This window comes from Adiantum capillus-veneris, chromosome 23, assembly GCF_014529385.1.
Source record: "Adiantum capillus-veneris isolate H3 chromosome 23, ASM1452938v2, whole genome shotgun sequence".
NCBI classification, from domain to species: domain Eukaryota; kingdom Viridiplantae; phylum Streptophyta; class Polypodiopsida; order Polypodiales; family Pteridaceae; genus Adiantum; species Adiantum capillus-veneris.
In genome coordinates, this window is record NC_140953.1 from 4,350,000 (window position 1) to 4,376,329 (window position 26,330).

General features: G+C 42.9%; 1 protein-coding gene across 2 annotated transcripts in view; it reads left to right on the forward strand.

The window, feature by feature from the left end:
* Positions 1-243: 243 nt before the first annotated feature.
* The window catches only part of LOC147427347 (ARM repeat superfamily protein), a 41,298-nt gene continuing 15,211 nt past the window's right edge, over positions 244-26,330 (forward strand). Inside the window, exons 1-2 of one of the 2 annotated variants that reach the window (XM_086497480.1) lie at positions 244-514; positions 1,282-1,373. In XM_086497480.1, coding sequence (XP_086353606.1) covers positions 271-514; positions 1,282-1,373 — 336 coding nt within the window. In that variant the 5' untranslated portion in view covers positions 244-270. Of the gene's footprint in view, positions 515-1,281; positions 1,374-26,330 lie in introns of those variants that run through there. The other variant, XM_086497481.1, reaches the window with a different exon arrangement.

The following is a 26,330-nucleotide window of genomic DNA, read 5'->3' on the forward strand; positions in this document are numbered from 1 at the left end:
AGGGGTACTTTGGGAAGTTTGGAAAAATTGAAGGGCATTTTGGGAATTTGTGACAAAATAATGGGGTTGTTTTCGGAATTTTTGAAATTTGAGGGGTATTTTGGGAATTTCCGCAAATTAGAGGGGTATTTTGGTAATTTTCCCTAATTCAAATTATGCCGAGTTGGCGATTCTTCAACTTCCAACCAATGAGGAAAACACTACGACGTAGACTAATTTTCACCTGACTATAAATAATGAACCCCTGGCCACTTTCATTTTTCAGTTTACATGGCTATGGCTATGGCTATGAAGCGTCGGTTGCTGCTGCTTGTCGTAGTTTTCTTCTTCGTGCAAACTTCTCCTGCCTTCGCCGCGGAAAAGAAGGGCGACTCTCTAAACGTTTCCTCCATCAGCTGGACCACTGCCACGCATACAGATTACCTGCACAGCGGCTCTGAAGGTGCCGAATTTGATGACAATGATGCCGACGGAGGCTTTGGCTCCCTTGATTCCATGCTCCAATGGGCCATTGGTAAATAATCAAAGCTGCAAGAGAGAGAGAGAGAGAGAGAGAGAGAGAGAGAGAGAGAGAGAGAGAGAGAGAGAGAGAGAGAGAGAGAGAGAGAGAGAGAGAGATATTTTTCCAACTACATTTTTAACAGATTCTGTAGCAAAGTATTTTTCATTTCCAGTTTGTTGAGAACCTTGGCTGAAATTTTGTTAGCAGCTGGATTGAAAATTGAGAGCACTGTGAAAGGTAGATGACCAGATGTGATATTTGACCTCCTCTGAGAGTTGCATCAGTTAATGGTTTCAACTTTTGAAGCGAAACTTTTGTAGATGCGAGTGCAGTGATGTGATTAGAGATTAGAGTGCAGTAAGGCATCTTTGTTCAGAAAAAATGTAGTCATTTTAGATCAAATAACCAGCTGCTTTACTTAAAACTGAAATAGCAATCCCTTCGTCTGTTGAATATAAGTACAACACGTCTTGTTTTGTGGAAATCATCAGGCTTATGGCTGTGACATTTTTTCATTGACAGCGGAATCTTTTTTTGAAAAAGAGAAATAATGTGACTCTTTTTTTATTTGTTCTTGCAGAATATTCATCACCCCTTTAGATTAAACCCTGCATGCATATGTTTTTTGCAAGCTGGCTGCTTTATGAAACAATTCTTTAAAATGTGTTTTTATTGTGTGTTTTGCTTACTACAATAAGTTATGGGATCGACACTTGTTCGGAGGTCTCTAAATGTATGTTGATGTTTTTTCTCATGCATCTCTTTTGGTCTCTTTTCAGGACATTCTGACCCTGTGACTTTAAAAGGAGCCGCCCGGGCTGTTCAAAATCTTTCTGCTCCAGAACTGAAAGCTAGGGGATCAGCGATTATGGTAACTTATCTTAATTTTTGAGCAACATAAGCGATCACAAGAAGAGTGATTTTTTTTTCAGAGTCAATTGTATTTTTTTGTTATGTTTCCATTAGCACTTCTACAAGGTCAAAAGATTGAAGATAAAACCTGCCAGACACATTATGCAAGTGTAGCTGCAGGATTCTAGTGTGATATGGCCATTGCAATGAAACATTGGAGAATAATAAGCAATTCATTTAAGAGTCTTGAGTCACGAGTGTGCCGCCTGCAGGAGGTTGACAGCGGGAGGCAGGAAGGGTACTTGATATGGACAGGGCAAGATCTTTGGGGTGCCATAGGACATAGGTCAGAATAAGTTGCCCTTTTTACCCCCCTTGCTTGAAATGCCTAGTGTTAGGGTCAGCTCAACTTGGGCGACTTAGGCGTGAACCTCTTTGTATGTAATACCTATAAAGGCCAACAATCCTAAATGATAATTTCTCTTTTTTGTGTGCCTCTCTCGTGTGCTCACTGCAACCTTATCTCTTGCTACTCTTTGTGTTCATGGCTACCGTAAGACTCTATCCTCCCTAGCTCTCTCCTCACAACTGGTATCAGAGCAAAGGCCTCATTTTGGGAGTTTGCAGCACCTTGGAGATGCATGATCTTTCTGCGATGAAGCGATTGAAGGAGCTGCGAGCCAGATTGGAGCCCCTTCTCATGCCCATTGGGGCTGCGGCTCCGGCCAAAGCTCTCCCTCTTCGCTCTGCAGATGAGGGTGTGAATCCTGTTTGTGTACATGGATGGTCTCACTCTACCTCGGCAGTCATAGAATCTGATGGCCATTCTGGTAGAGGGGCCACAGCAGCGGCAAGGGAGCCAGGAGGGGGAACGCTATTCTCGCAGGTGATAGAGAGGCCAGAGCTGAGCGTGAAAGTAGTGGCATTGGTGGCAGCCGAGAGCAACAAAAGTAAGAGGCGAGCAATGGGGGGGAGCAAATATGCACAGAGCTATGGAGGAGCGGTGCCAAAGTCGATGCTAGTGCAGGGACAGCGCCACACACACACACACACACACACACACACACACACACACACACGTACGTCATCATTGATGCTTGCATCCCACCACGACTGCACTTTTTTTTTTTCTTTAGTCTTCTTTTGTTACAAATTCAAATGGCCTTGCTCATTTTGTAAGAGGCTATTCACACAACTTCATGTATGTCCATGATCAACCATGTGAAGTGTATGTTTGATTACATTCAATCAATCCCCTATTTTCAAAATTTGTGTTATTTCCTATGATGATGAAAGTTTGTAAGGGATTAAACCGTGGCAAGGAATGTGAGGTTGCAGGTAAGCCTTCCCGAATGTGAAGCCCCAATTTTGTAACCATCTCATAAGGTTACTGGGTAAACATAAACCGAAGGTTAGCTAGAGTTATCCAAAAACTCTAGGGTTTGGGAGTAAACCAAAAACTCCAGTTTTGGTAGCTCGTAAGAAGCGCCAAGTTATGGGTACACCTAAAATCCTTGGTTGTCAGAAAACCTAAAATTCACAGTTTACGAGTAAACCAAAAACTCGTGGTTAGGAGTACACCTAAAACTTTGTGTATCATGAGAGTGGTGAGCCTAGTTCAAGGGGGCGTATGATGACAATTATGCTAAGTTTGGCTGAAGGGGGCGATTGTTGGGGTCAGCTCAACTAGGGCGACTAAGGTGTGAACCTCTGTATGTAATGCCTATTAAGGCCAACAATCCTAAATGATAATCTCTTTTTTGTGTGCCTCTCTCGTGTGCTCATTGCAACCTTATCTCTTGCTACTCTTTGTGTTCATGGCTACCGTAAGACTCCATTCTCCCTAGCTCTCTTCTCAAAGTCAATGTTTTGATAGTATGCATGGTGCATGGCTATGGGTTGGTCCGTTGTCACTTGTGAGAAGTTAATGTAGCCTCTCATTTTCTACACAAAGTTATAAAAATAAATCATTAAAATAATTTATTAGTAAACTTGACTTAGGCAAAGTTTATGGGTGAAACTGTCACACATCTGCCAACTTGGGAATCCGATTGACGTGGGGAATGGCTTGTTGGTTTCCGCTAACCTAAAATTACATGCACGTCATGCTAGATGCCCACCGAAGTGCAATAACATCCGTTGTAAGATGCAGCGGAAGTAAATGTTGATATTGCTCAAAATGAGTGCTCCGAATTGTGCTCAAGGGTTCCTTTTACTTACGAAAGGGAGAACCTTTCGTTCCTTTAGAGAGAGAATGCAATGATCACAAACAAAGTGAATGCTACTGTGAATGAAGGTGGAGAGAGAGAGAGAGAGAGAGAGAGAGAGAGAGAGAGAAGAATACGACACCACACGGAGAGAGAGAGAGAAGAATACGACACCACACGGTTCTCAAACCCTCCTTTAAGGGCCCCCTCTCTATGGCGAGAGAGGTCTATGCTATAGATTGCACAAATCTAGTACAATGGTCTAGATGCAATGGACTTGCCGACGATGTCGACGACAATGACGACGACGATGAGGACAGGCTGAAAACTGAAAAACGCTAGGGCTGAAATGCTGAAATCTGCAAAATGCTGACTTCCTGTTGAATACTGACATTGTGTCGGCGAGGATGGCGATGATGACAACTCGACGACGATGCGCTGAAAATGCAGATGCTGAAATCTAAAAACAGCGGGCTGAAACTATAAACGTTGGTTGACTCGACGGTCCGACGAGGATTTTCTGTGGGTAGGTATGATCTGCGAGGCTAAGTGTTGGATCTGCTGTGGCTAAGTGCTGAAAACTGAAAACACTGATCTGCTGGGTTGATCTGGCGCTGGAATCTGCAAACGCCTTGCTAGATCTGCAAACTGGAAACGCTAGGTTGATCTGTAGCAAAAACGCTAGAGGATTCGCATCCAAAAACGCTGTCTGCTACTGCTGGCTGAAAACGCTAGGCTCTCTTCTGTTGGTCTTGCTGTCACAAACGGGAGCGCATAACAATATAGAATACATTCGGATAAATAGGATTTATCACTTAATACTGAAGCCAAAGGATATATAGAGAGAAATAAATAGTGAGATAAGAGAGTGAGAAGATCGACACAGTACTGGGGACCAGAAGATGGGCTGGTCCCCCCCCTTAAAGAGAATTCTTTAGTAGGGGGAATCTTTTTACAAGCACAAGAACCGGAGAAAACCCATCCGTTCTAAATCTATGACTCGATGGTCGTTCCCTCCCGTAAGGAAAGACAAGCTCTCAATCCTTTTTCCGTATGTACTCGGAGTTGAGACTCCGCAGACAATTTCCGGAATTCCAAAGGGTAGGCCGAAGCCTTCTCGCTTCTCCTTTGCGATGAAGTACCTACAAAAACACGCACGCAAACACACGACAACAATTCGTATGGCGAATCCACAATAGGTACCTGTCGCTCTTGCGCGAGAAAAGCGACTTCCGTGCTTCGTAGTCTCGCGATCTCTCGCGTCTTCTGGCGGCAGAGTCTTCTCTTGCTGGCGTTGGAAACTTCCCTTCAGTGAGGGCATGTGGTGCTTTTAATATCATAGTTACCAGGAATGGGAAACCGGAACGGGAAAGGGGAACGGGAACGCGGAACAAAATGCCATTCCCTGTTACGGGTACTCACGTTTGAAACACGGAACGGGAACTTGGAATGGGAACGGGGAACGGAGACCTGAAAACGGTCATTCCCTGTTATTATGGCTTTTATAGCTTCTTCACCACGGCACGAGTAGCTGCTCGCGGAGAGATTTTTTTTTTCGTTTTTTTTTTTTTTGTTCTACCCGAAATAGGGAGAGAGAATTTGCTGGCTGGTTTTGTTGCTTTATTTTCTAAGTGGCTGCCCACTTATTAAGTGGACGGCCGGTATATTTTTAAAATTGGTATGAACCTGCCCAAAAACTCAATAAAATCTTATAAGTTAAAAACAATGCTTTCACAGCACTTCCCAGGCGTCCCTGGATGCAACCACATGCATGAATGCAATGCAAACATAGATTCCTCGCGGGAAAGCGTCTGCTCTTCCCGAAAAACTCGTTAAAATATTCCGCTTTTTAAGAAAAGCTTCTCAGAACCCATCTTTATTCTTGTGCTTGCGTCTTTACGCGTATTCCTCTTTCCAGTTCGGATTTCCTCTCGACTATGGATACCCCCTTTTTGATGCACCAGTCACCCACCTTGTGACGCATCAGGAATACCCATCACTTAGTCCTTTCCTACCGAACTTACGGTACAATCCCCTTCACGATGCTCTGTCACCCATCCTATGACGCATCAGAGATGTCCGTTCTCGGATGGTTGGATACTTCTTCCCGATGGTCCCTGTCACCCATCCGATGTGACGCATTAGAAATACCCGTTCTTGGTGGCCTTACAGATATTCCTGTTCACAGTGCTCCCGTCATTACTTTGAATGACGCACTAGAAACACTCTGTCCTACTCGGATGTCTCCAGTGAGAAAAACTCTCTCACTTAAAATTCGAATAATTCATTTAGAATTAGTTTCTTGGTGTTCCAAGCGAGAAAACCCTCTCACTTATAAATCCAATAATTCATTTAGAATTATTTTTCTGTCAGATAAAGCCAATTTAGCAACATCCCTCTTACTTATAAAGAGTTGTCCTCAGCTGTAGAGGTCCAACTGAACTGCCGGGGAGAAACTGAAAAATTTCAAATCTTGCTCAATGGTGAGTTGAGCCAGTCCTTTCTCAAAAGAGAACTTAGAAATTAAATTAAACAAAAATTCAATAATTCAATACTTACCTTACCAGTTCATGTCCTTCCTCTAGTACCTCGAGGATATCCTTCACCGTTCGTTAAAGTTACGAGCCACGTAAGAACTCGTCATTCGCGTCTTTCCAACAGATTGGAAGTTTTCTCATCCGAGAATCTGTTAACTCAATTCCACCTTCTCAATTCCGAGAAGAATAAACCTCCTAGAAATCAATCTAGGTCTATGTCCTTGCGCATAACCTTGCGCTATTAATCCTGAGGATATTAAACCTCTTGTGTCCTCCCGCATAGGGCATGTCGAGAGCATTAAGCTCATGTGAATCTTCCTATGGCAGAACAAGTGTGTCATCTTACCAAAGTAAGTTCTTATTCTGGGCCTTTGCTTTGGGTAGGCCAATTGTTCTGATCCAAAGTTTCCTTATCTAAGACTCTGTTAACTTGATTCTGTCTTCTCAAATTCGAGAAGAATAATCTTCCTAGAAATCAATCTAGGTATTTGTCCTTGCGCATAATCCTACGCTGGTAGTCCAGAGGGTATTAAACCTCTTGTGTCCTCCCACATAGGGAATGCCCAAGTCATAGAGCATTAAGTTCGATGTCTTTCTTCCACAATTTGCGATCACCTTTTGTTCCAGGCCGTCGCTCAACGTAGGCGGACGGTTCCAGTCCGAAGATTCCTTGTGCACGACAGCACTTCCTTCCAATCGTTTCCTCCTGCTAGTTATTACCACCAACAGTGATTTCCCGATGCCCATTAGCGTCTCTTCCTTACAAAATCATAAAAAATGATCCACCTTGTGAGCATCAATGACGATTTGCAAAACCTCAGGCAGATAGGATTCTAGCCATAGCATTTTCTGAACGTACGTTTAAACCCGGTTCACAATAGAGCGAACCCTCTTTGATTCTCAGGGATATTCTCCCATTTGTAATCCTTACCATTTTGAAACGGTTGGCGAATTATATTCTTACAAACAAAATAGTTCAAATTTATTCCAGCAGCGTGTAAATGCTACTCCACCTGCTCATGGAGAAACATATACCGCAACCAAAAGTTGCTACTGTAATGGTAAAAGCACATAACGTACTCAATGATCAACGACCATCGGAAAACCTCTTCCCGTAGAGAAGCTCAAATTCCTTCTACCAAACACATCTCAAATAGAGATTCTCGTGTCGGAATATTCTTGCGCGCAAAAAGGCGCTCAAGAGAGTATAACAAACTATCGTCCAGTTCCTTGGCATAGGTCTGCATCTTCGTGTGTTATCCATGTACTCAAAAGTGTACATAATTCTTAAGCCGTGTTAAAGTTTCGGTGAACCTGAAAAATTACCTTCCCTTCGTAAGATCCTTAGAGGGAAGACGCTCAACTTGATGATCACTTGGCTCGATCTTAGAGCAAAACCCACTCATCAAATAATCTAGGATTTTAATCCTTGGATTCCTCAAGCACAAGCCGTAGTCGTCGCTTGTTACTTCCCTCCTAAAGAGAGTGTTCATTCACTTGTGCAAAAAGCACTACCATATCTTCCCTTACCGTGTAGGGGGTGTGGGCTTAAAGAGTACTCAAGCTTCATGAAATCTTTTCTTTGCTTGAAAGCTCAGAATGGTTCCTTCATAATTTCCTACCCGCAATAGCAGGTAATCTGTTCAAGAATTACCGGATACAAGATCATGACCTTCCGGCTAGTTAAGCAAACCAATTTATCTCAGAAAACAATGTTTCAGTTTGATCCTGCTCTCATAAACACTCGAGAGTGGTAGTCCCGGTTAGACATAACCATATCTTGTGCAAAAGAGCAAACAAGCACAATGCACTTTATGATTTCCTCAAAGATGTAACTTTGATTGAAAACATGTCCTCTCACTTAAAGTTCGAGGGTCTTCTATTCAAGAACTCAAGAGTTAGATTGGATTTCCTTACTCCAAACTTTCTGTGTTCAATGATTCCCGTCCCACTACGGGGATTGGATTCTATGTACACTAAGGTGTACACTTTCAGCTTTTATTGCTGACTCTACCATCTGCTGCAAAGTATTTTGCAGATGCGTCTACAAAATTCGGGCAAAAGTCCTTTGTTGAATTTCTTCGTCTTTCCTTCCTCAGAGAGGATCGAGAGTGGAGCTACCGTGGCAAGAGTGAACCACTACTTGCTTTGACTCACTCGTGTTCCTATTGGGCAAACCCATCCCAATCTTCTTGGATGCCTTCCTCAAAGTGTAGAGGAAAAACATTTGTCGAAAAATTCAGCCTTGAATTGAATCCAAGTATTGTTGTAAGTTCCTTGCAGAGCTTTGGTATACCACCAAGTACTTGTAATCCCCTTGAGGTGTTTAATCACATGCCTCATCTTCGACGCTTTTTCAGAAATTGCCGTTTGCAAAGGCAACTTCAAACGTGAAAGAGTACGCGAGGAAGTGCAGTGTGTGTACAGAGAGGGGAGGCGAAGAGCAGCAGGAGAGGAAGCGCCAGCAGAAGAAGAGGGAAAGAGAGAGAGCTCACGTTTTTGGGGAAAACTCAATAAGTGAGTTTTGGGTTTTCCCACTTTTATTATAAGTGACCTTTAAAAAATGTGTCCAGGTTCATATTGAACCTGGACAAAGTATAAAAATGTACAAAAAGGGGTTATTTAGGCCTTTAATCCAACAACCTCCCACTTAAAGGCATAAATGGCGTCTTTAAGCTACGAGACTCCCACCATCTCTATGTATAGATGATGTTGTGCTTTGGGTAAGCACTTAGTGAGAGCATCGGCTGGATTTTGTGATGTATGGACCTTAACCAATGTAATAAGGCCATCCTCAAACACTTCTCGTATGAAGTGATACCGCACATCAATATGCTTTGTGCGTGCATGAAACATGGCGTTCTTTGCCAGACATATAGCACTCTGGCTATCACAACCAAGCATAGGTGCCTTGGCAGGCAAGCCAAACTCACTACATAGGCATGCTAACCAAATAGCTTCTTTGGAAGCCTCAGTGGCTGAAATATATTCAGCCTCTGTAGTAGACAATGCAACAATCTTTTGCAATCTAGAACACCATGAAACAGCACCTCCCACAAGAGTAAATACATAGCCACTTGTGGATTTCCGTGTATCGACATCACCAGCCATGTCAGAGTCACAAAATCTCTTCAACTCCATTGGTCCTTTACCATAGCAGAGGCATTTGTTTTTAGTCCCTTTCAAGTACCTCATAATGGACTTCACTGCATCCCAATGCAACGTGCCTGGATTAGCCATAAACTGGCTCACAACTCCCACTGCTTGGGCTATGTCAGGCCTAGTAGCAACCATAGTATACATAAGTGAACCACAAGATGAAGCATAAGGCACACTTTGCATGTCATTGGCTTCTTCCTTTGACTTGGGACAATCATCCTTGGAGATTTTGACATATGGCTGTAATGGCACACAAAGAGGCTTTGCTTCAGCCATGTTAAATCTGTTTAGCACCTTTTCAATGTACATTTCTTGCGAAAAATACAATAGGCGCTTGTCTCTTTGCCGTGTAACACGCACTCCAAGTATATGTTCAGCTGTCCCAAGGTCTTTCATTGAAAACGCAGATTTCAGCTGCCCTTTAAGAGCATCAACAGTGCTTCTTTTCTTTGCAGCTATCAACATATCGTCTACATAGAGCACAAGAATAATAGGATTGCCATCCTCATCACGTTTGGTATACAAACAATGGTTTGCATGGCTTCTTTTGTAACCATGTTTAAGCATGAAGCGATCAAACTTCTTATACCACTGCCTACATGATTGTTTCACCCCATACAAGCTTCTATTGAGCATATATACCAAATGTTCCTTGCCAGGGATGACAAAACCCTCGGGTTGCTTCATGTAAAGCTCTTCTTCCACATCACCATGCAAGAAAGCGGTATGTACATCCATTTGGTCCATTTCCAAATCAAGAGCAGCCACAATGGCAAACAATACACGCAAAGTGGTCATCTTCACAACAGGAGAGAACACTTCTTGAAAGTCTATGCCCTTGGTTTGAACATATCCCTTTGCCACAAGCCTTGCCTTATATTTGGGTTTTGCATCAACAGTTTTGATTTTATACACCCATTTGTTAGGAATAGCCTTCCTTCCTTTGGGCAATTCAACCAACTCCCAAGTATGATTAGCATGCAAAGCTTTAATCTCTTCCTACATAGCAAGCTCCCACTTGTCGCTGTGCTCACATGTCTTTGCCTCTTTATACGTAAGAGATCTCCCTCATTTGTCAACATAATGTAATGCAAAGAGGGGTCATATCGACTCACAGGCCGTCTTTGACGAGTAGAGCGTCTCACTCAATGATCCACATTATCTGGCAATGGGTTTATATCAGGTGGCACTATAAAATCATCAACAATGGGCTGTTGTATATCATTTTCAGCACCATTTTCAGCATTGTTTCTTGGCTACAAATGCCCTTCAAGAGCCTCAATTTGCTGTCCAACATCATCTGGCTCAAACACCACTGGATCATCTACATTTTTAGCCATTTGTGGTGCATCCTGAGAGTAAAAAATAGGCCTAACAGGTGGCTGGTCATGCTGAAATTTCACCCTTTTATGGTCATGCTTTGAGGCACAATTGTTTTGAAGCAGCCTTATCTCATTAAAAACATCATCTCGGCTACGTACAACCCTTTTGAGCTGAGGTAACCAAATCCTATAACCCATTTTGCCTTCTTCACCATATCCCATGAAGAGGTCTTTAGTGAACTTCGCATCTAGTTTACTCCTCAACTCAGGTCTAACATGCACAAAAGCTTCGCAACCAAAAATGCGTAAGTGATCATATGAAGCAGGCTTGCCAGACCAAACCTCTTCAGGGATGTCACCTTTCAAAGACATGTGAGGGGATCGATTGCATATATGCACTGCAGTTTTCAAAGCTTCTCCCCAAAATCCATGAGAGAGATTAGCTGTGGACAGCATGCATCTCACCCTCTCACAAAGTGTCCTATTGAATCTTTCAGCCACACCATTAGAAGAGGGGTTGTATGGCACAGTAAGCTCCCTCTTAATGCCCAAATTTTCACAAAACTTGTTAAATTCAGCACTTGTGTACTCCCCCCCATTGTCTGTACGCAAGCATTTTAGCTTTCTACCTGTTTGGGTGGTCACAAATGCAGGAAATCTCTTAAACGCAGCAAAGGCTTCATCCTTAAGACTTAAGCAAATAAACCCAAATTTTCCTAGAATGATCATCAACAAAGGAGACAAAATAACATGCACCACCCATAGACTTAGTAGGCATGCTACATACATCAGAATGTACAAGATCAAGCACACAAGATTTACGAGAGACACCAGAGTAATAAGAACGCTTTACTTGCTTGCCATATTGACATTCATTACAAAAATCAAGCTTTGTGCCTTTAGCATCAAGCTTGTTCAAAGTACAAAGCTTAGAAAGGCCCTTTTGGCTCATATGGCCAAGCCTCTTGTGCCACAACTCCATGTGAGAGTTAATTTCAGCCAATGCAATAAACTTGCCCAACACGGCCTTTTCATGCATGCAGTAAAGTGTCCCTTTCTTTGTGCCCTTTACAATCAACCTTGAGCCTTTGGTCATTTTTCATGACCCTCTCTCAAACAAGATGCTGTAACCATGCATATCCATCTGACCAACAGAAAGCAGACTCTTCTTGATTCCCGGCACATATCAAACATCGTGCAAGACAAGCTCATTTGTGCCATCTATGGAGAGATGCACAGTGCCAATAACCTCAATGGAACATGCATGATTGTTTCCAAGGTATACATGGCCACGCTTACCTGCATCAAAAGTAGAGAAACACTCCTTGATAGGAGTCACATGAAATGAAGCACCGGAATCAACAATCCAAGTCTGGGATAATGCATCATTGACAGTCAACAAAGCATCAATAAGATCACTCTTGGTGATCTGCATGTCATGTGAATGAACATTTAGAGAGGCATCAAAGTCATAGCATCATCATCTGACAAAGTGGCACACAAGATGTCCTCTACATCTGACAGCTCCTCAATCACGACACTAGAAGCCACATTGGCCTTCTCTTTGTCCTTTGAGCTATCCTGTGCATCTGCCTTGACTTCCTTCTTCTCTTTCTTTTTGTCTCCGCCATTCTTTTTTCTTTCTAACTCAGCTTTATAGTACTGATAGCCATTTTTCGGCTCTCCGTAATTGCCATAGTGAGTTACTCCACCCTACCAAAATCACCTAAACACTGTGGCTATTTTTACCTTTTCATTGTACATAGGTTAGGGGGCTTTTCCCATATCTTCTTAAAACCCTCAGTTAGCTAGTTATTGAGCTAGTTAAGCCAAAAAAATAAAAAATAAGATATATTATGACCCATTTGTGTGTAAATATTTCATTGTATATAAGGTCTAAATATAAGGAATTTTCATAATTATTTTGGTATTTATTTAAATATTTCTACTTAGGTGTGTGTTATTTGCTTATGTATGCTGTGTACATTGACTCACCATTACCACAATTTTCTTACCATTTTGCATGCTCTTTATTCCTTATAAAAATATCTTCACACAAGCTTCTCTTATTTTTGATGTGAATCCACCCCTAAGAAAACACCTCAAAAATACTTTCCACCATCAGTCATTGCCTTTCACTAAATTCCTATTTCTTACAAGTATTATTTCTTACCTCTTGTAAATAAATATATATCAAAAAAACAAATGAGGGCCCTCCTCATTTGATTCCCTATATTTTCATATATTTATTTTTTATATATTTATAGCCCACACTATTCTAGATTCCATAAATTGTTTATATATACTAGCCTGTCTTTTTTCATCATATCCATGTATTATATTTGTGCATAATCCACAACCATGCATATTTTCAAACCCCTAGGAATCAATTATGTCATGTTCTTATGCAAGGAGGGGCTCCCCTTTGGAGTCATGCAAATTCAACAAAAGGAGGGCCACTGAAGACTTTTTGTGAAGGAAAAACAGGTCTTTTGGTGGGATTTTTAATATCCATCTCCACTCCGAATTTGAAGCAGTGGTCAAAAGAGAAAATGTGGACCAAGAGCTGAATAATCACCTCAAAAATTTTGGTGATTTTTGGAGCAACCACCGGTGAGCTATGATTTTTTGAGTGGACCCCAGTTTGCCCACTTTTCTTACAAGTAGCCCATAGTCTTCTCTCACCTGTTTCCACACTTCTACACACACACACACACACACACATTCCTCTCAATCCCTCACTCAAACCTGCACCACAATGGTTTCCCTCACCTTCTTCATCATTAACCTCTCTTCTTACTCCCATAGCTCTCATATGAGTTCGATATGTACATACACCATCTCTATGCCTCTCTCTATTATCTCCAAAGTACAATTTCATCTTACCCCTTCTCTATATACATGAAATTCAGCATGTAAACCATGCTTAAACTCTGCAAATCAAGAGATCTCATCAAAAAATTTATCATTTTCATCGCGATAATCAACCTTGGCGGCGGTGGCGTAAAGAAAAGAAGACAAAGAAAAAGATCGATAGTCATTTTGAGAACCTACACAAGTAAGTCCTTCTTCAAGCTTCACCATCACAAGGATTTCTTCACTTCATTCAACCATCTTACTTCAACCATCCACCCCATTCTACCCATTGTAAATATAATTTTCTAGTGATTACTAACACTAACCACTAACATACTAACACAAAATAGCCATTGACCTAACCATAAAAGACATCTCACCTCAAGACATGTGTATAGTAACTCTAACTCTCTCTCTCTCTCTCTCTCTCCTTACTTACTTTTACCTTATCTACCATCAATAATGCTCTCTTTTGAGCCCACACCCATGATTTAAGCAGACAAAGAAGGCCCACAATGTTTTGATATTCAAAAAAATCATAATCCTGATTTGTTAGCTTGTAAATTAGGATTTCCAATAATCTTTATGAGAGGTCTCCAACCTATAAATAGGCCCCTCTCCTTCTTGTAAAACATCTTCCAATATCTCACATAGCACCCCAACACTATGTGTGAGGAGAGACTTAGGTGTAGCAACCACTTGTGAGCTTCACTCTTGGTGTGAGAGAAGCTTTTAAGCTACACATTGCAAGTGAGAGAGCGTGAGTTCCACAAATCTCAAAACCACTATTGTATATGCTTCTTCATCATCAATAAATTGAGGTTTGGTGCATCAAAGGCGTGATTCGACGTTCAAATCTTCGTCCTTCCATTTGTGCAATACGATTTGGTGAATTCAAGGTGACTTGTGTATTTTGAGTTTTTATCGGTTGATTTTGATTTTAGAAAGTGTTTGTGTGTTTTTCATTGCCAATTTTGTGTCCATTGTAAGAGGGTATTGTGGTGAAAGGTCTCCCACACCCTAAGACAGTGTGTATGTGTTTTGGCAATGTTTAGCAATCACTAAGCATTGAGTGAGTTTTGTACAAGTTCTACGATAGCATCATAACGAACCATTTCCATTTGCAAGTCACAAATAAGGTATTACGCAAGATCCTTTTCTCTCTCTTCCCTTTGCTCTAGCTCTCTCTGGTCCATTTTATGTGTGTCTTGGTGTGAGGTTGCTTGTGTGTGTTGTGTGGTGCATCTTCTTGGTTGTGCCAAAATCTCTCTTGCGTCCTAGTTCGCATACCATAACTAGGTGGTGCCCTTTCACTTGTTTGGCTGTGAGTTTGTTGTTGTTTATGTGCTTGTGGTTGTCCCAGCCCCAATTGAGCAGCACGGGAGCCTTGAGGGGTGTTTAGAGTTCGCCTCTCTTGTTGTCCGCCCCGGACCGCCTCAGTACCTGCAATCGGGTTTCTTGTGACCTTTCCTGCCACATTGATAGCAAGTCACATCACCCTTGCCTTTGCTTGCATTTCCCCTTTCTTTACTCTTACTCTTACTCCTTTGTGCATAAGCATTCTTCTTTTCTGTCCTGCCTCTAACCATGTTGGCAGAGCTGCCTTCCTCTCCACTTGCTTTTCTCTTGATTTCTTCATTCAAGATAGAACCCCTAACATCATCAAAGGTCAAATTGGGGTTATTGGACAACGAAACCACCAAAGTTTCCCATGACTTAGGTAAGGTCATAAGCAAGAAGATAGCTTTCAGCTTATCATCAAAAGGGGGCAAGCCAGAATCCTGTAACTGCGACAAAGTACCTGCGAACAATGACAAGTGCTCTGCCGTGCTCTTGGATTCATCTAGTTGCATGCCAACAAGTTTTCGCATCAAGTGCACCTGGTTGACAGGCGTTGTATTTTCATACATTCCCTTTAACTTCTCCCACACATCAAAAGCAGTCGTGAGACCTTTCACATCAATGATGGTCTCATCTGTCATGGCCATTTTAATGTATGTAACGGCTTTCCTGTTCATGCTAACCAATGCTTCATCTATCATATTCTGTGGCTTCACCTGTTCAAGTGCCTCTTCGCAATCCTTAAGAAATAGGATTCCCCGAATCCTGTCTTTCCAAAGATCAAAACCTGTACCATCAAACCTCCTAATCTCGAAGAGGTTCTTCACATCCGAAGACGATGAGGCCATAGTTGCACGAAATAAGAGGGATAATACGCTGAATTTTTGGGCAAAATGCGCAAAAATCGGAATATAGCCTCACAAAGATGTGCACTACAGCTCCAAACGGTCACAGGAGCAATTTGGAGCAAAATAGGACGTTTTGGGCACAAAATTCAATTTCTGAAATTTATGCGCAGGAAATTTCAGCGAGCGAATTTGTGCTCGAAAACAACGAATTTATTGTTTTTAGCCTCAGAAGATATACATAAGGCTAATACACAGCCTTTAGAAGCATGTAAGCGCAAAAGCCCCAATTTGTAGCATCAAAATTGCATGAAATTGAGCCACAAATGGTCATACATCGACAAAATTTGTCAAATGTGCATAGATTGTATCAATTTGCACTTTTCCGAATGTAATCGCACCATAAAAACACTTGCAAAAACCTGCGTAAATCTGAAATTTGCTTAAAACACCTGTTTTAGGGCTTGTTTTTCGGCAATTTCAGGGTTTTCGGGTTGCGGGGACTTGGCAAAAGTATTCCCACACCTTAATACATCATTTGCAAAACCTGTATTTTCGCTGTCATAACCTGTAATTTCCTGTTTTTGACCTAATTTCAGCCTGTTTTAGGTCAATTTGGGTTGCCGGGAGCTCTCTAGTGTCCGTGGACGAGTCCTTAGGCGACGAAATTGCAAAATCTCGCGATAAAGTTGACCTTCTTGGCTGAAATTCAGCGTTTGCAGATTTGGGGGCAAACCCTAATCGGGCTCTGATACCAGTTGATGAGCGCGTGGCGGTGTGTGCAAGTGAAAGAGCACGCGAGGAAGTGCAGTGTGTGTGCAGAGAGGGGAGGCGAAGAGCAGCAGGAGAGGAAGCGCTAGCAGAAGAAGAGGGAGAGAGAGAGAGCTCACGTTTTTGGGAAAAACTCAATAAGTGAGTTTTCGGTTTTCCCACTTTTATTATAAGTGACCTTTAAAAAATGTGTAAGTATAAAAATGTACAAAAAGGGGTTATTTAGGCCTTTAACCCAACAATCAATTAGTACCACGCATGGCAAGAGGCACAGCTAGCCGCGCACCTAGAGGAAGCCGACGGATTCATGCCCCTTTCTTTCGATTGGGCTGATTTCCAAGACAAGCTCAAGGCGCGGTTTATGCCAACTCAATACCTTGCACGATTGAAAGAGGATTACCGCAATCTCAAGCAAAATGGTATGCCAGTCATGTCTTTTTCTAACCGTGTTTTGTAGCTAGGCACTCAATTACGCAAATCGGATGATGAGCGCAAAGAGGCTTTTCTCTTTGGGTTAGATGAATACATCAAGTTTGATGTCGAAGTCTTTGACCCCGCGGATCTCAACAAGGCGGTAGCAATCGCTCTCTCCCAAGAGATGAAGCACAACAAGGGGAAGCCTAAGGAGAACAAGAGTTCCACAAATACCGCGCAGACTTCTCAGAACCCTCAAAACGAAAAGAACGGTAAGAATGACAACTCTTCTAACCAATCTTCCAACAGCCTCTCATCAAAGAATTCTTCCAATGAATCTAAGGGTAAGGTTAACACAATTGCTAAACCTAAGCTTACTCCAGATGAAAAGGTAGCACAAGGAATTGTAGGAGAATACATCACGTCAGAAGAGCAAAGCACTTATTCTAAGGAAGGCCGTTGTTTTCATTGTCACATTAAGGGTCACATAAAAAGAGCATATCCTAAGCTTGAATCAAATGAATCTAAAGAACCCACAGCACCCACTTCCTCTGTCAATGCAATGAATGATAACAAGAGTGTGCCCAAAGTTTCTCAGGACCCTCCCATTGATGATTCTCTCATTAAATGTTATGGTGGTACGTCGGGGCACCGTTTTGTCATATTGTTTGATCCAGGTAGTATGCATGATGTGATCAGTTCCTCTCTTGTTGAGAGAGCCCGCTTCGAAGTTAGTCCGAGATCTCCTATCAAGGTTTTCGGCTTTTGGCCTGGTATGGACGCTCTCATCACGGAGGAGTGCCTTGATGTGTTGTTTGCAATTCAACAGACTGCCTTCACTAGAAGATTTGTTGTGTCTCCTCTCTTCAAGATGTGATATGATTTTGGGCATTCGATGGTTTCGTGATACTAACGCTCTCATTGATTTTGAGGCCAACACTTTAACTCTCAATGCCAAAAGTGATTCTCCTGTTGTCATTCATGGAGAGGACATTGCTCATTCTCCATCTCTCATTGCTAATATGCAGGACAAGATTGAAAGGATTCAGGAAAAGAAGACTCTCTCAGTCTCTTTTTCTCCACAGCATGATACACAGGATTTGCATGATTATGAGAAGCATGATGATTTGAATGATAATGATTTGCATGATGGTTTGGATGATAAAGACAAGCATGATGATTTGCATGATCAAGATGTGATTTCTTACAAGCATGATGAATTGCATGAAGATAATGTGATTGTTCACAAGGATGATGTGTTAGTGGATGCTTTTCCTAGCGAAGCTAACCTCGTTGTAGATTCGATCAATCACGAAGATCCGATCTTGGCTTTCGAGTCGAGGTCCAAAGAACCCCCATAGGACGATTCGATCATTCATGAAGAACCGATCTTGGCTCTCGAGCCTTGGTCCAAAGAACCCTCACAGGAAGTATTATGTGTTCGCATGATTGATGCGTACGCATTGTTCGAATGTTTCATTCGTGATCGTTTCCTGTATTTTAGTCAGCATCATTATGTGATCCCTTTTCCTAGGCATGACATATTGTATGTTGAGCACGTTTCTCTCATGCATGAGCACGAACGTATGCAATGTTTTCATGAAAAGCTGAAAAGCATGTATGTAAGGAAGTCGCATTCCATGTCTCTTCCTTGGCATGACAGTCCATGAACGAGCACATGAAAGTATGAGCACCAAGCATGGGAATTTCCTTTGTGATTTGCCACAGTTGACTGATTTCGATCAAACAGGAAAGATTCGATCTCATTGTTTGTATGTGTTTGATGAACGGGTTGTCATTCCGTCTCTATGTTCTTCTACATTGCATAGACAGTCTTTAGAGAAGACAAGATTTTTTTCCTTCACTTTACATGGAATGGGTATGCTCATGGTTTTGTGTTGGAGATGGTTTCAGGAATTTTCAGCCATGAAGATTCTTGAAGACGAAAGAAGTAGGTCTCTAGACGAAGTTGAAGCATCGAAGGAGCTATAGAAGACTTTGTGTCGCTTTCGGCACGGCCCAAAGAAGCAAGCGTTGCAGACCTTTATGAAGTTCAAGTACCGCACGACCCACACATCAGGGTGGGCCGGCGAAGAGTCCCTTCCAGGATTCCGGATGCTATTGGCGATCTCCCTCGACGCCATACAGTTCGGTACCAGTACCTCACTTTGAAAAGAAGGGGATGTCACGTGACACATCCAGCCCTATGTGTCCGTGGACAAGCTACAGCACGATCAGGGTTCAGTCTAGTCCAGTCAGTCTAGATTAGAAGTGATCTGGCACTTTTGTGAGTCTATTCGTAGACCGTGCATGCCCAGTCACTGAGTGTAGATGCATATCCTCTGGTTGCACTCAACATGATCATCAGTATTCCCTTCAGAATCCATCAGATTCAGTCAGGGGAATTTTCCAGTGCATTTAGCCTATTTTTCCTATTTTTGGTATTTTCACTTATTATTTTTAAGTGACTTTCCAACAAAAGTAGGTAGGGCAATTTTGCTAAGTTAATATATAAGCAAACCCAAGTTAGCACAATTGGGCAGATGAGCAAGGAGCACAACAGGCCCCCAAGCAGCAGGTGTTTTCCCTCTCTCAACAAGACCCTCTCCAAGCCTCCCTTGGTGAGACCTCCCCCCTTCAGCCATCATTTTTGCTAGTGCTACCTCCCACAGCAGATTGGCGTTTTTCCCAAGCAAATCCTCTCCATAGACACATCAGTCCTTAGCGTTTTGATCGCCAGCAAGTCTCTCTCCCTTGGTGTTTTTCTCCCCAACAACCATCGCCAGCAAGCCCCTTCTTCTTGGCGTTTTTCCCCATGACCGGCAGCCCGACACCGGCAACAAGCACTAGCGTTTTTCAGCCAAAATGCTGCAGTCTCATTGGCGTTTTTCAGCCCAGAACATAGCAGATGAAAACGCAGATTTTCAGCAGACAAAAACGCAGATTCAGCAGCCCATAAAAGCGCAGCAGATTCAGCCTAGTCGGTTGAAGATACACCCCTCTTTTCAGCCTTGAAAACGCAGCCAAAACAGTCATTTTCAGCCACCGAAACAGTCCCGAATTTCAGCAGTTAGAAGACCACAGATTTCAACCCTAAAGTCGTCGTCGTCATCACCGTCGTCGTTATTGACATAGTCCCCGTTTGCATCAGTCCATGCATCATCATTGTACACCTTTGTGCAATCAAAAGTAGACCACTCTCGCCCACGAGAGTGGGGCTTTCGGAGGAGGGTTTTACAACCTCTCGGGTGTCGTATCTCTTTTCTCTCCTTCTCTCAGTCTCATACACTCGCGTGCACAATATCCACTCACTTTGTCCGTGATCATAGCACTCTCCATAAAGACGGAAGGCTCTCTCCTTCCCTAAGAACTAAAAGGAACCTTGAGCAAATATAGATCACTAATCTTGAGAAAATACAACATTCATTCTGCTGCACCTTACAAAACTGCTAGCGCTAGGTTTCTTTTATAGTGACTTAGCAATTTGCCCTACTTACTTTTCCATCAAAAGTCACTTATTAATGAGTGAAAAATGTGTATTTTGGGAAAAAGGGTTCTATGCTCTGTAAAATGCTCATGATGGGTATTGAATGTCATGGTGATGATCATGCCATGTGCAACGAGAGGATATGCAACTAATCTAAGTGCCTGGACATGCATGGCCTGCGCATAGGCTCACAAGGGTGCCAGAACACTTCCTAGGCTGACCTAAACCCTAGAACTGAGATAGCTTGTCCACATGCACATAGATTTAGATGTGCACGTGATATCTGTCACAAGGCGTGTACAAACCATATATACACGAGGATTCCCAAATTGGAATGGACTTGTCTAGACATGCAGGTCCTGCAAGTAGGCTGTAAGGTGCAACGGAAGTGAATGTTGAACTTTGCTCAAGATGAGTGCTCTGAATTGTGCTCAAGGGTTCCTTTTACTTACGGAAGGGAGAGCCTTCCGTTCCTTTAGTGAGCGAGTGCAAGTGATCACAAACAAAGTGGATAAACACTGTGAATGAAGGTGTCGAGACTGAGAGATAGAGAGAGAAGAATACGACACTAGAATGTTGTCAAGCCCTCCTCCGAAGGCCCCACTCTCTATGGCGAGAGCGGTCTACTATTGATTTCACAAATCTCTACAATGCAATGGACTTGCCGCGCTGTCGACGACGATGAGGACGGCGACGAGACGGGCTGAAAGCTGAAAACGCTAATGGTTGAAATCTGCAAATCTTGTATCTGTTGAATTTTGACACTATGTCGGTGACGACGGCGATGACGACGATGCGCTGAAAACGCAGATGGTGAAATCTGCGAATAGCGGGCTGAATCTACAAACGCTTGCTGATCTGACCGTGCGATGAGAATCTGCTGCGGGAAGGTGAGATCTGCGAGGTTTGGGGGACTATTCTGCGGTGTCTATATGCTGAAAACTGAAAACGTTGATGTAGAGGGTACTTATGTCGCAGGAATCTGCAAAATGCTAGGTGCTCTGCTGTCCCAAAAACGCTAGGGCTGGATGAAAAAACGCTATGGATCCTGCTGTGGAAATCTGCTAACGCCAAGCTTGATCTACTGTCTGCAAAACACTAGGCTGTCCTTGATGAAAAACGCTAGGTTGCCTGCCGGGGAGTCTTGCTGAGAAGGTGCTTTGTTGGACGCTTGGTCCCTGCTGCCTCCTCTGCCAGAAAGTGCTAGCGCTAGCTTTCTTATATATTAACTTGCAAAGTTTGCCTACCTAGTTTCCCAACAGTCACTTAATAATAATAAGTGAAAAATGGCTAAAATAGGGAAATTAGGTCTGTGCACTGTAAAAATGCTCCTGATGGGTATTAACTGTAATCTGATGATCATGCTGTATGCAACTAGAGGATATGCATCTACTCTAAGTGCCTGGACATGCACGGTCTGTGAACAGACTCATAGAAGTGCCAGAACACTTCCTAAGCTAGGCTAACCGAACCCATGTCATGAAGTAGCTTGTCCACGTACATATCATAGTAACAGGGAATGGTCATTTTCAAGTCCCCGTTCCCCGTTCCCATCCCAATTCCCCTTCCGAATCCCCGTTCTGTGTTTCAAACGTGAGTATCCGAAACAGGGAATGGCATTTCATGCATGTTGCCGTTCTCCGTTCCTCGTTCCGATTTGAAAAGGAGAAAAATCACTGTGGCAAATCACAATGGAAATGCCGATGCTTGATGCTTGATCCTTCTTGTGCTCTTTTAGATAGTGTGTCATGCCAAGGAAGAGACATGAAATGTGAATTCCTTGGGTGCAAACATTTCATCTTTTCATGAGTAATCCGCATACATCCGTGCTCATTCATGAGTGAATCGTGTTCATCGTACAATATGGCATGCCTATGAAAAGGGATCACATAAGGACGGTGATTAAAATACAGGAAAACATCAGGAATGAAACACTCGAACAATGTGTGCTAACTAATCATTCGAACACAGAATACTTCTTGTTGGGGTTCTTTGGACCTCGACTCGAGAGCTAAGATCGGTTCTTCGTGATTGATCGAATCTGCAATGAGGTTAGCTTCACTAGACAAAGTATCAACTAAACCATCATCCTTGTGAACAATCACATCTTTATCTTGCAAATCATCATGCTCGTGAATAATCACATCTTGATTATGCAAATCATCATGCTCATTATAACGCAAACCATGTGTATCGTGCTTTGGAGAAGAAAAGATTGAGAGAGTCTCCTTCGCCCGATTCTTTTGAATCTGCGCCTGCACGTTAAAAAATAGTAGGACTAACTGTTGCATGCATTGGTCTCTCTGCGCTTCACGCTCTTTGCGCTCACGATCCAATTCGGCTCTTCTTTCTTTGTGCTCGCGATCCATTTCTGCGTTTCTTTCTTGGTGCTCACGCTTTATGGCTGCCATTCTTTCTTTGTGTTTCGATCTAATTCTGCCTTTTTTTCTGCTTTTCTTGCTTTGGTTCACGATCAAATTTTGAATTTCTTTCTGCTTTTCTTTCTTCGCACTCACGCTCCAAGGCAGCACATTGCGCTTCGTGTCGTAACTTAATATCCATCATCGTCTTGACCAAAGCCTCCATAGGATTTGGTGCAATCCTTGGCGTAGATGGGGAAGGGGGAAGGGGGAAGGGGGGGGAGAGTCGGAAAAACCTCATGGTGGGGAAAATTCTTCTTCACCACTGCCATGCTCACCACCTCCATGCGAAGTATCCATTCTTAAGTTCACGAGGAACTATGGTTCTTGTGGTTCTTGGGTTCTTGAGGGTCTTTAGTTCTTGAGGTTCTTCTTTAGCTTGCAATCTGTGTTAGAGAAGGATCTTCTCTTGCTCGAGCTGTTCTTTCTCGCGGGCGCACCCCTTGGCGGCCTTGCGCTCACACCAAGGTTGCTTCTTCCCACCTAAGTGCACGGTCCGCTCTCAATGAGTGAAAAGAGAAACAAGGGGAGGCTGGACAAGCCCTTCTTTCTTGGGTTTCCTGTCACTCTTCAAAACACGATTAGGAATCGACACGCCCAAGTGGACTTGGGTTACGTGCAACCGCAACAAGCAAAAAAAATTAAAATTCTTGTGGTTCTTTCCTTGAGTGATACAGAACACTGCCAAAGCTCTAATACCAATGTAAGGTGCAGTGGAAGTGAATGTTGAACTTTGCTCAAGTGAGTGCTTCGAACTGTGCTCAAGGGTTCCTTTTATTTATGGAAGGGAGAGCCTTCCGTTCCTTTAGTGAGAGAGTGCAAGTGATCACAAACAAAGTGGATAAACACTGTGAATTGTAAGGTGTAGCGGAATGAATGTTTGCGCTTTGCTCAAGATGAGTGCTCCGAACTGTGCTCAAGGTTCCTTTTGTTCTTATGGAAGGGAGAGCCTTCCGTTCTTAATGAGAGAATGCTATGATTACAAACAAAGTGAATGGACACTGTGCGTGCAAGTGTATGAGACTGAGAGATAGAGAGAGAAGAGAATACGACACCAGAGACGTTATAAAACCCTCCTCCGAAGGCCCTCTCTTGTCGGCGAGAGTGGTGCACAAATTGGTAGAAATGGAATGCATGGGACTGATGCAAGTCTAGGCTATGTTGATGACGACGACGGGGATGACGAGGCCAATACTAGGGCTGAAATCTGCAATCGTTTATCTGCTGTCCAAAAACGCTATGGGCTGAAATCTGCGACTAGTCCAAAAACGCTGATTCAGGGGGCTGTTTTCTGTGGGTCTTTGTCACTGAAAATCTGCAAGTTCTTAAGGCTGAAAACTGATGGTCTTTCCGAGGCTGAATCTGCTACTTTCTTAGGGGCTGATCTTGCAGGTGCTTCATTGCTGAAAACGCTGTGGCTGAAAACTGTCAAAACGCTAGGTATGCTGAGCTTTCCAAAAACGCTAGGGAAGGTCTTCAAAAACGCTAGCTTGCTGGGTTCTGCTGGCGATGATGTTGATGCAAAATGCTAGGCTTGGGAAGGTCTTGTGGCGATGGTATCCTGATGCAAAAACGCCAGACTGATGTAGTGGATGGCGATGGTGCTTGATGAAGAAAACGCTAGAGGGATGAGTCTTGCTTGGAGGGAAAGTCCACCAAGTTCTTGTTGAGAAGTTGCCTGCTGAGCTTGGCTCCTGTTGCCTCTTCTGCCATTTAGTGCTAGTCTAGGTTTGCTTATATACAAACTTACTCAATTTGCCCTACCTACTTTCCAACAAAAGTCACTTAAAAATAATAAGTGAAAAATGTCAAAAATAGGTAAAATAGGCTAAATGCACTGGAAAATTTCCCTGATGGAATCTGATGGATTTTTGATGGGAATACTGATGATCATGCTGTGTGCAACGAGAGGATATGCATCTACACTAAGTGTCTGGGTATGCACGGTCTACGAATAGACTCACAAAAGTGCCAGATCACTTCTAATCTAGACTGACTGGACTGACTGAACTTTGATCATGCTGTAGCTTGTCCACGGACACATAGGGTTGGAGGTGTCACGTAACATCCCCTCCTTTTCAAAGTGAGGTACTGGTACCGAACTGTATGGCGTCGAGGGAGATCGCCAAGAGCATTCGGAATCTTGGAAGAGACTCTTCGCCGGCCCACTCGGATGTGTGGGTCGTGCGGTACTTGAACTTCATAAAGGCCTGCAACGCTTGCTTCTTTGGGCTGCGCCGAAAGCGACACAAAGTCTTCTGTGGCTCCTTCAAAACTTCGCCGAGAGTCATGCTTCTTTCTTCTTCAAGAATCTCCATGGCTGAAAATTCTTGAACCCATTTCCAACACAAAACCATGAACATACCTATTCCATGTAAAGTGAGTGGAAAAAATCTTGTCTTCTCTAAAGAGCGTGCATGCAATGTAGATGAATAAAGAGACGGAGTGCTAATCCGTTCACCACACACACGCAAACAATGAGATCGAATCTTTCTCTTTTGATCTAAAGCAATCAACTGTGGCAATTCACAACAGAAATGCGCATGCTTGGTGCTCATACTTTCATGTGCTCTTTCTACAAATGTGTCATGCCAAGCAAGAGACGTGGAATGTGACTTCCTTACATGTATACTTTTCAGCTTTTCATGACAACTCCGCATACGTTCGTGCTCATTCATGAGTGAAACGTGCTCAACATACAATATGTCATGCCTAGGAAAAGGTATCACATAAAGACGCCGACTAAAATACAAGAAACGATCACGAATGAAACACTCGAACAATGCGTGCGTATCAATCATGCGAACACCTAATACTTCCTGTGAGGGTTCTTTGGACCTAGGCTCGAGAGCCAAGATCGGTCCTTCGTGATTGATCGAATCTGCAACGAGGTTATTTTCGCTAGAAAAAGCATCAACTAACTCATCATCCTTGTGAACAATCACGTCATCTTCATGCAACTCATCATGCTTGTGAGAAATCACATCTTGATCATGCAAATCATCATGCTTGTCATAAATCACATCTTGATCATGCAAATCATCATGCTTGTCATTGTCATCCAAATCATTGGCATCCAAATCATCATGCTCATCATTTTCAGTCAACTCATCATGCTTCTCATAATCATGCAAATCTTGTGTGTCATGCTTTGGAGAAGAAGAGACTGAGAGAGTCTCCGTCTCTTGAATCTCTTGCATCTGTGCCTGCACTTGAGAAAAGAGTCGCAAGAACTCTTTCATGTGTCGGTCGTTCTGTTCTTGTCTTGCTTTGGCTGCCTTTCTTTCTGCTTTTCTTTCTGTGTGTCTGCGATCCATTTCTGCCATTCTTTCTGCATTTCTTGCTTCGCATTCTTTCTTCCTTTCCATAAATAATTGCTCCAACTCCTCCATAGGAGTTAGTGCAATCCTTGGCGTAGCCGACCGTGCGGCGAGGATCTGCTGCGGGAAGGTGAGATCTACGAGGTTTGGGGGCTATTTTGCGGTGTCTATATGTTGAAAACTGAAAACTCTGATGTAGAGGGCACTACTGTCACCGAGAATCTGCAAAACGCTAGGTGTTCTGCTGTCCCGAAAACGCTAGGGTTGGTCTAAGGTGTGATGCAAAAACGCTATGGA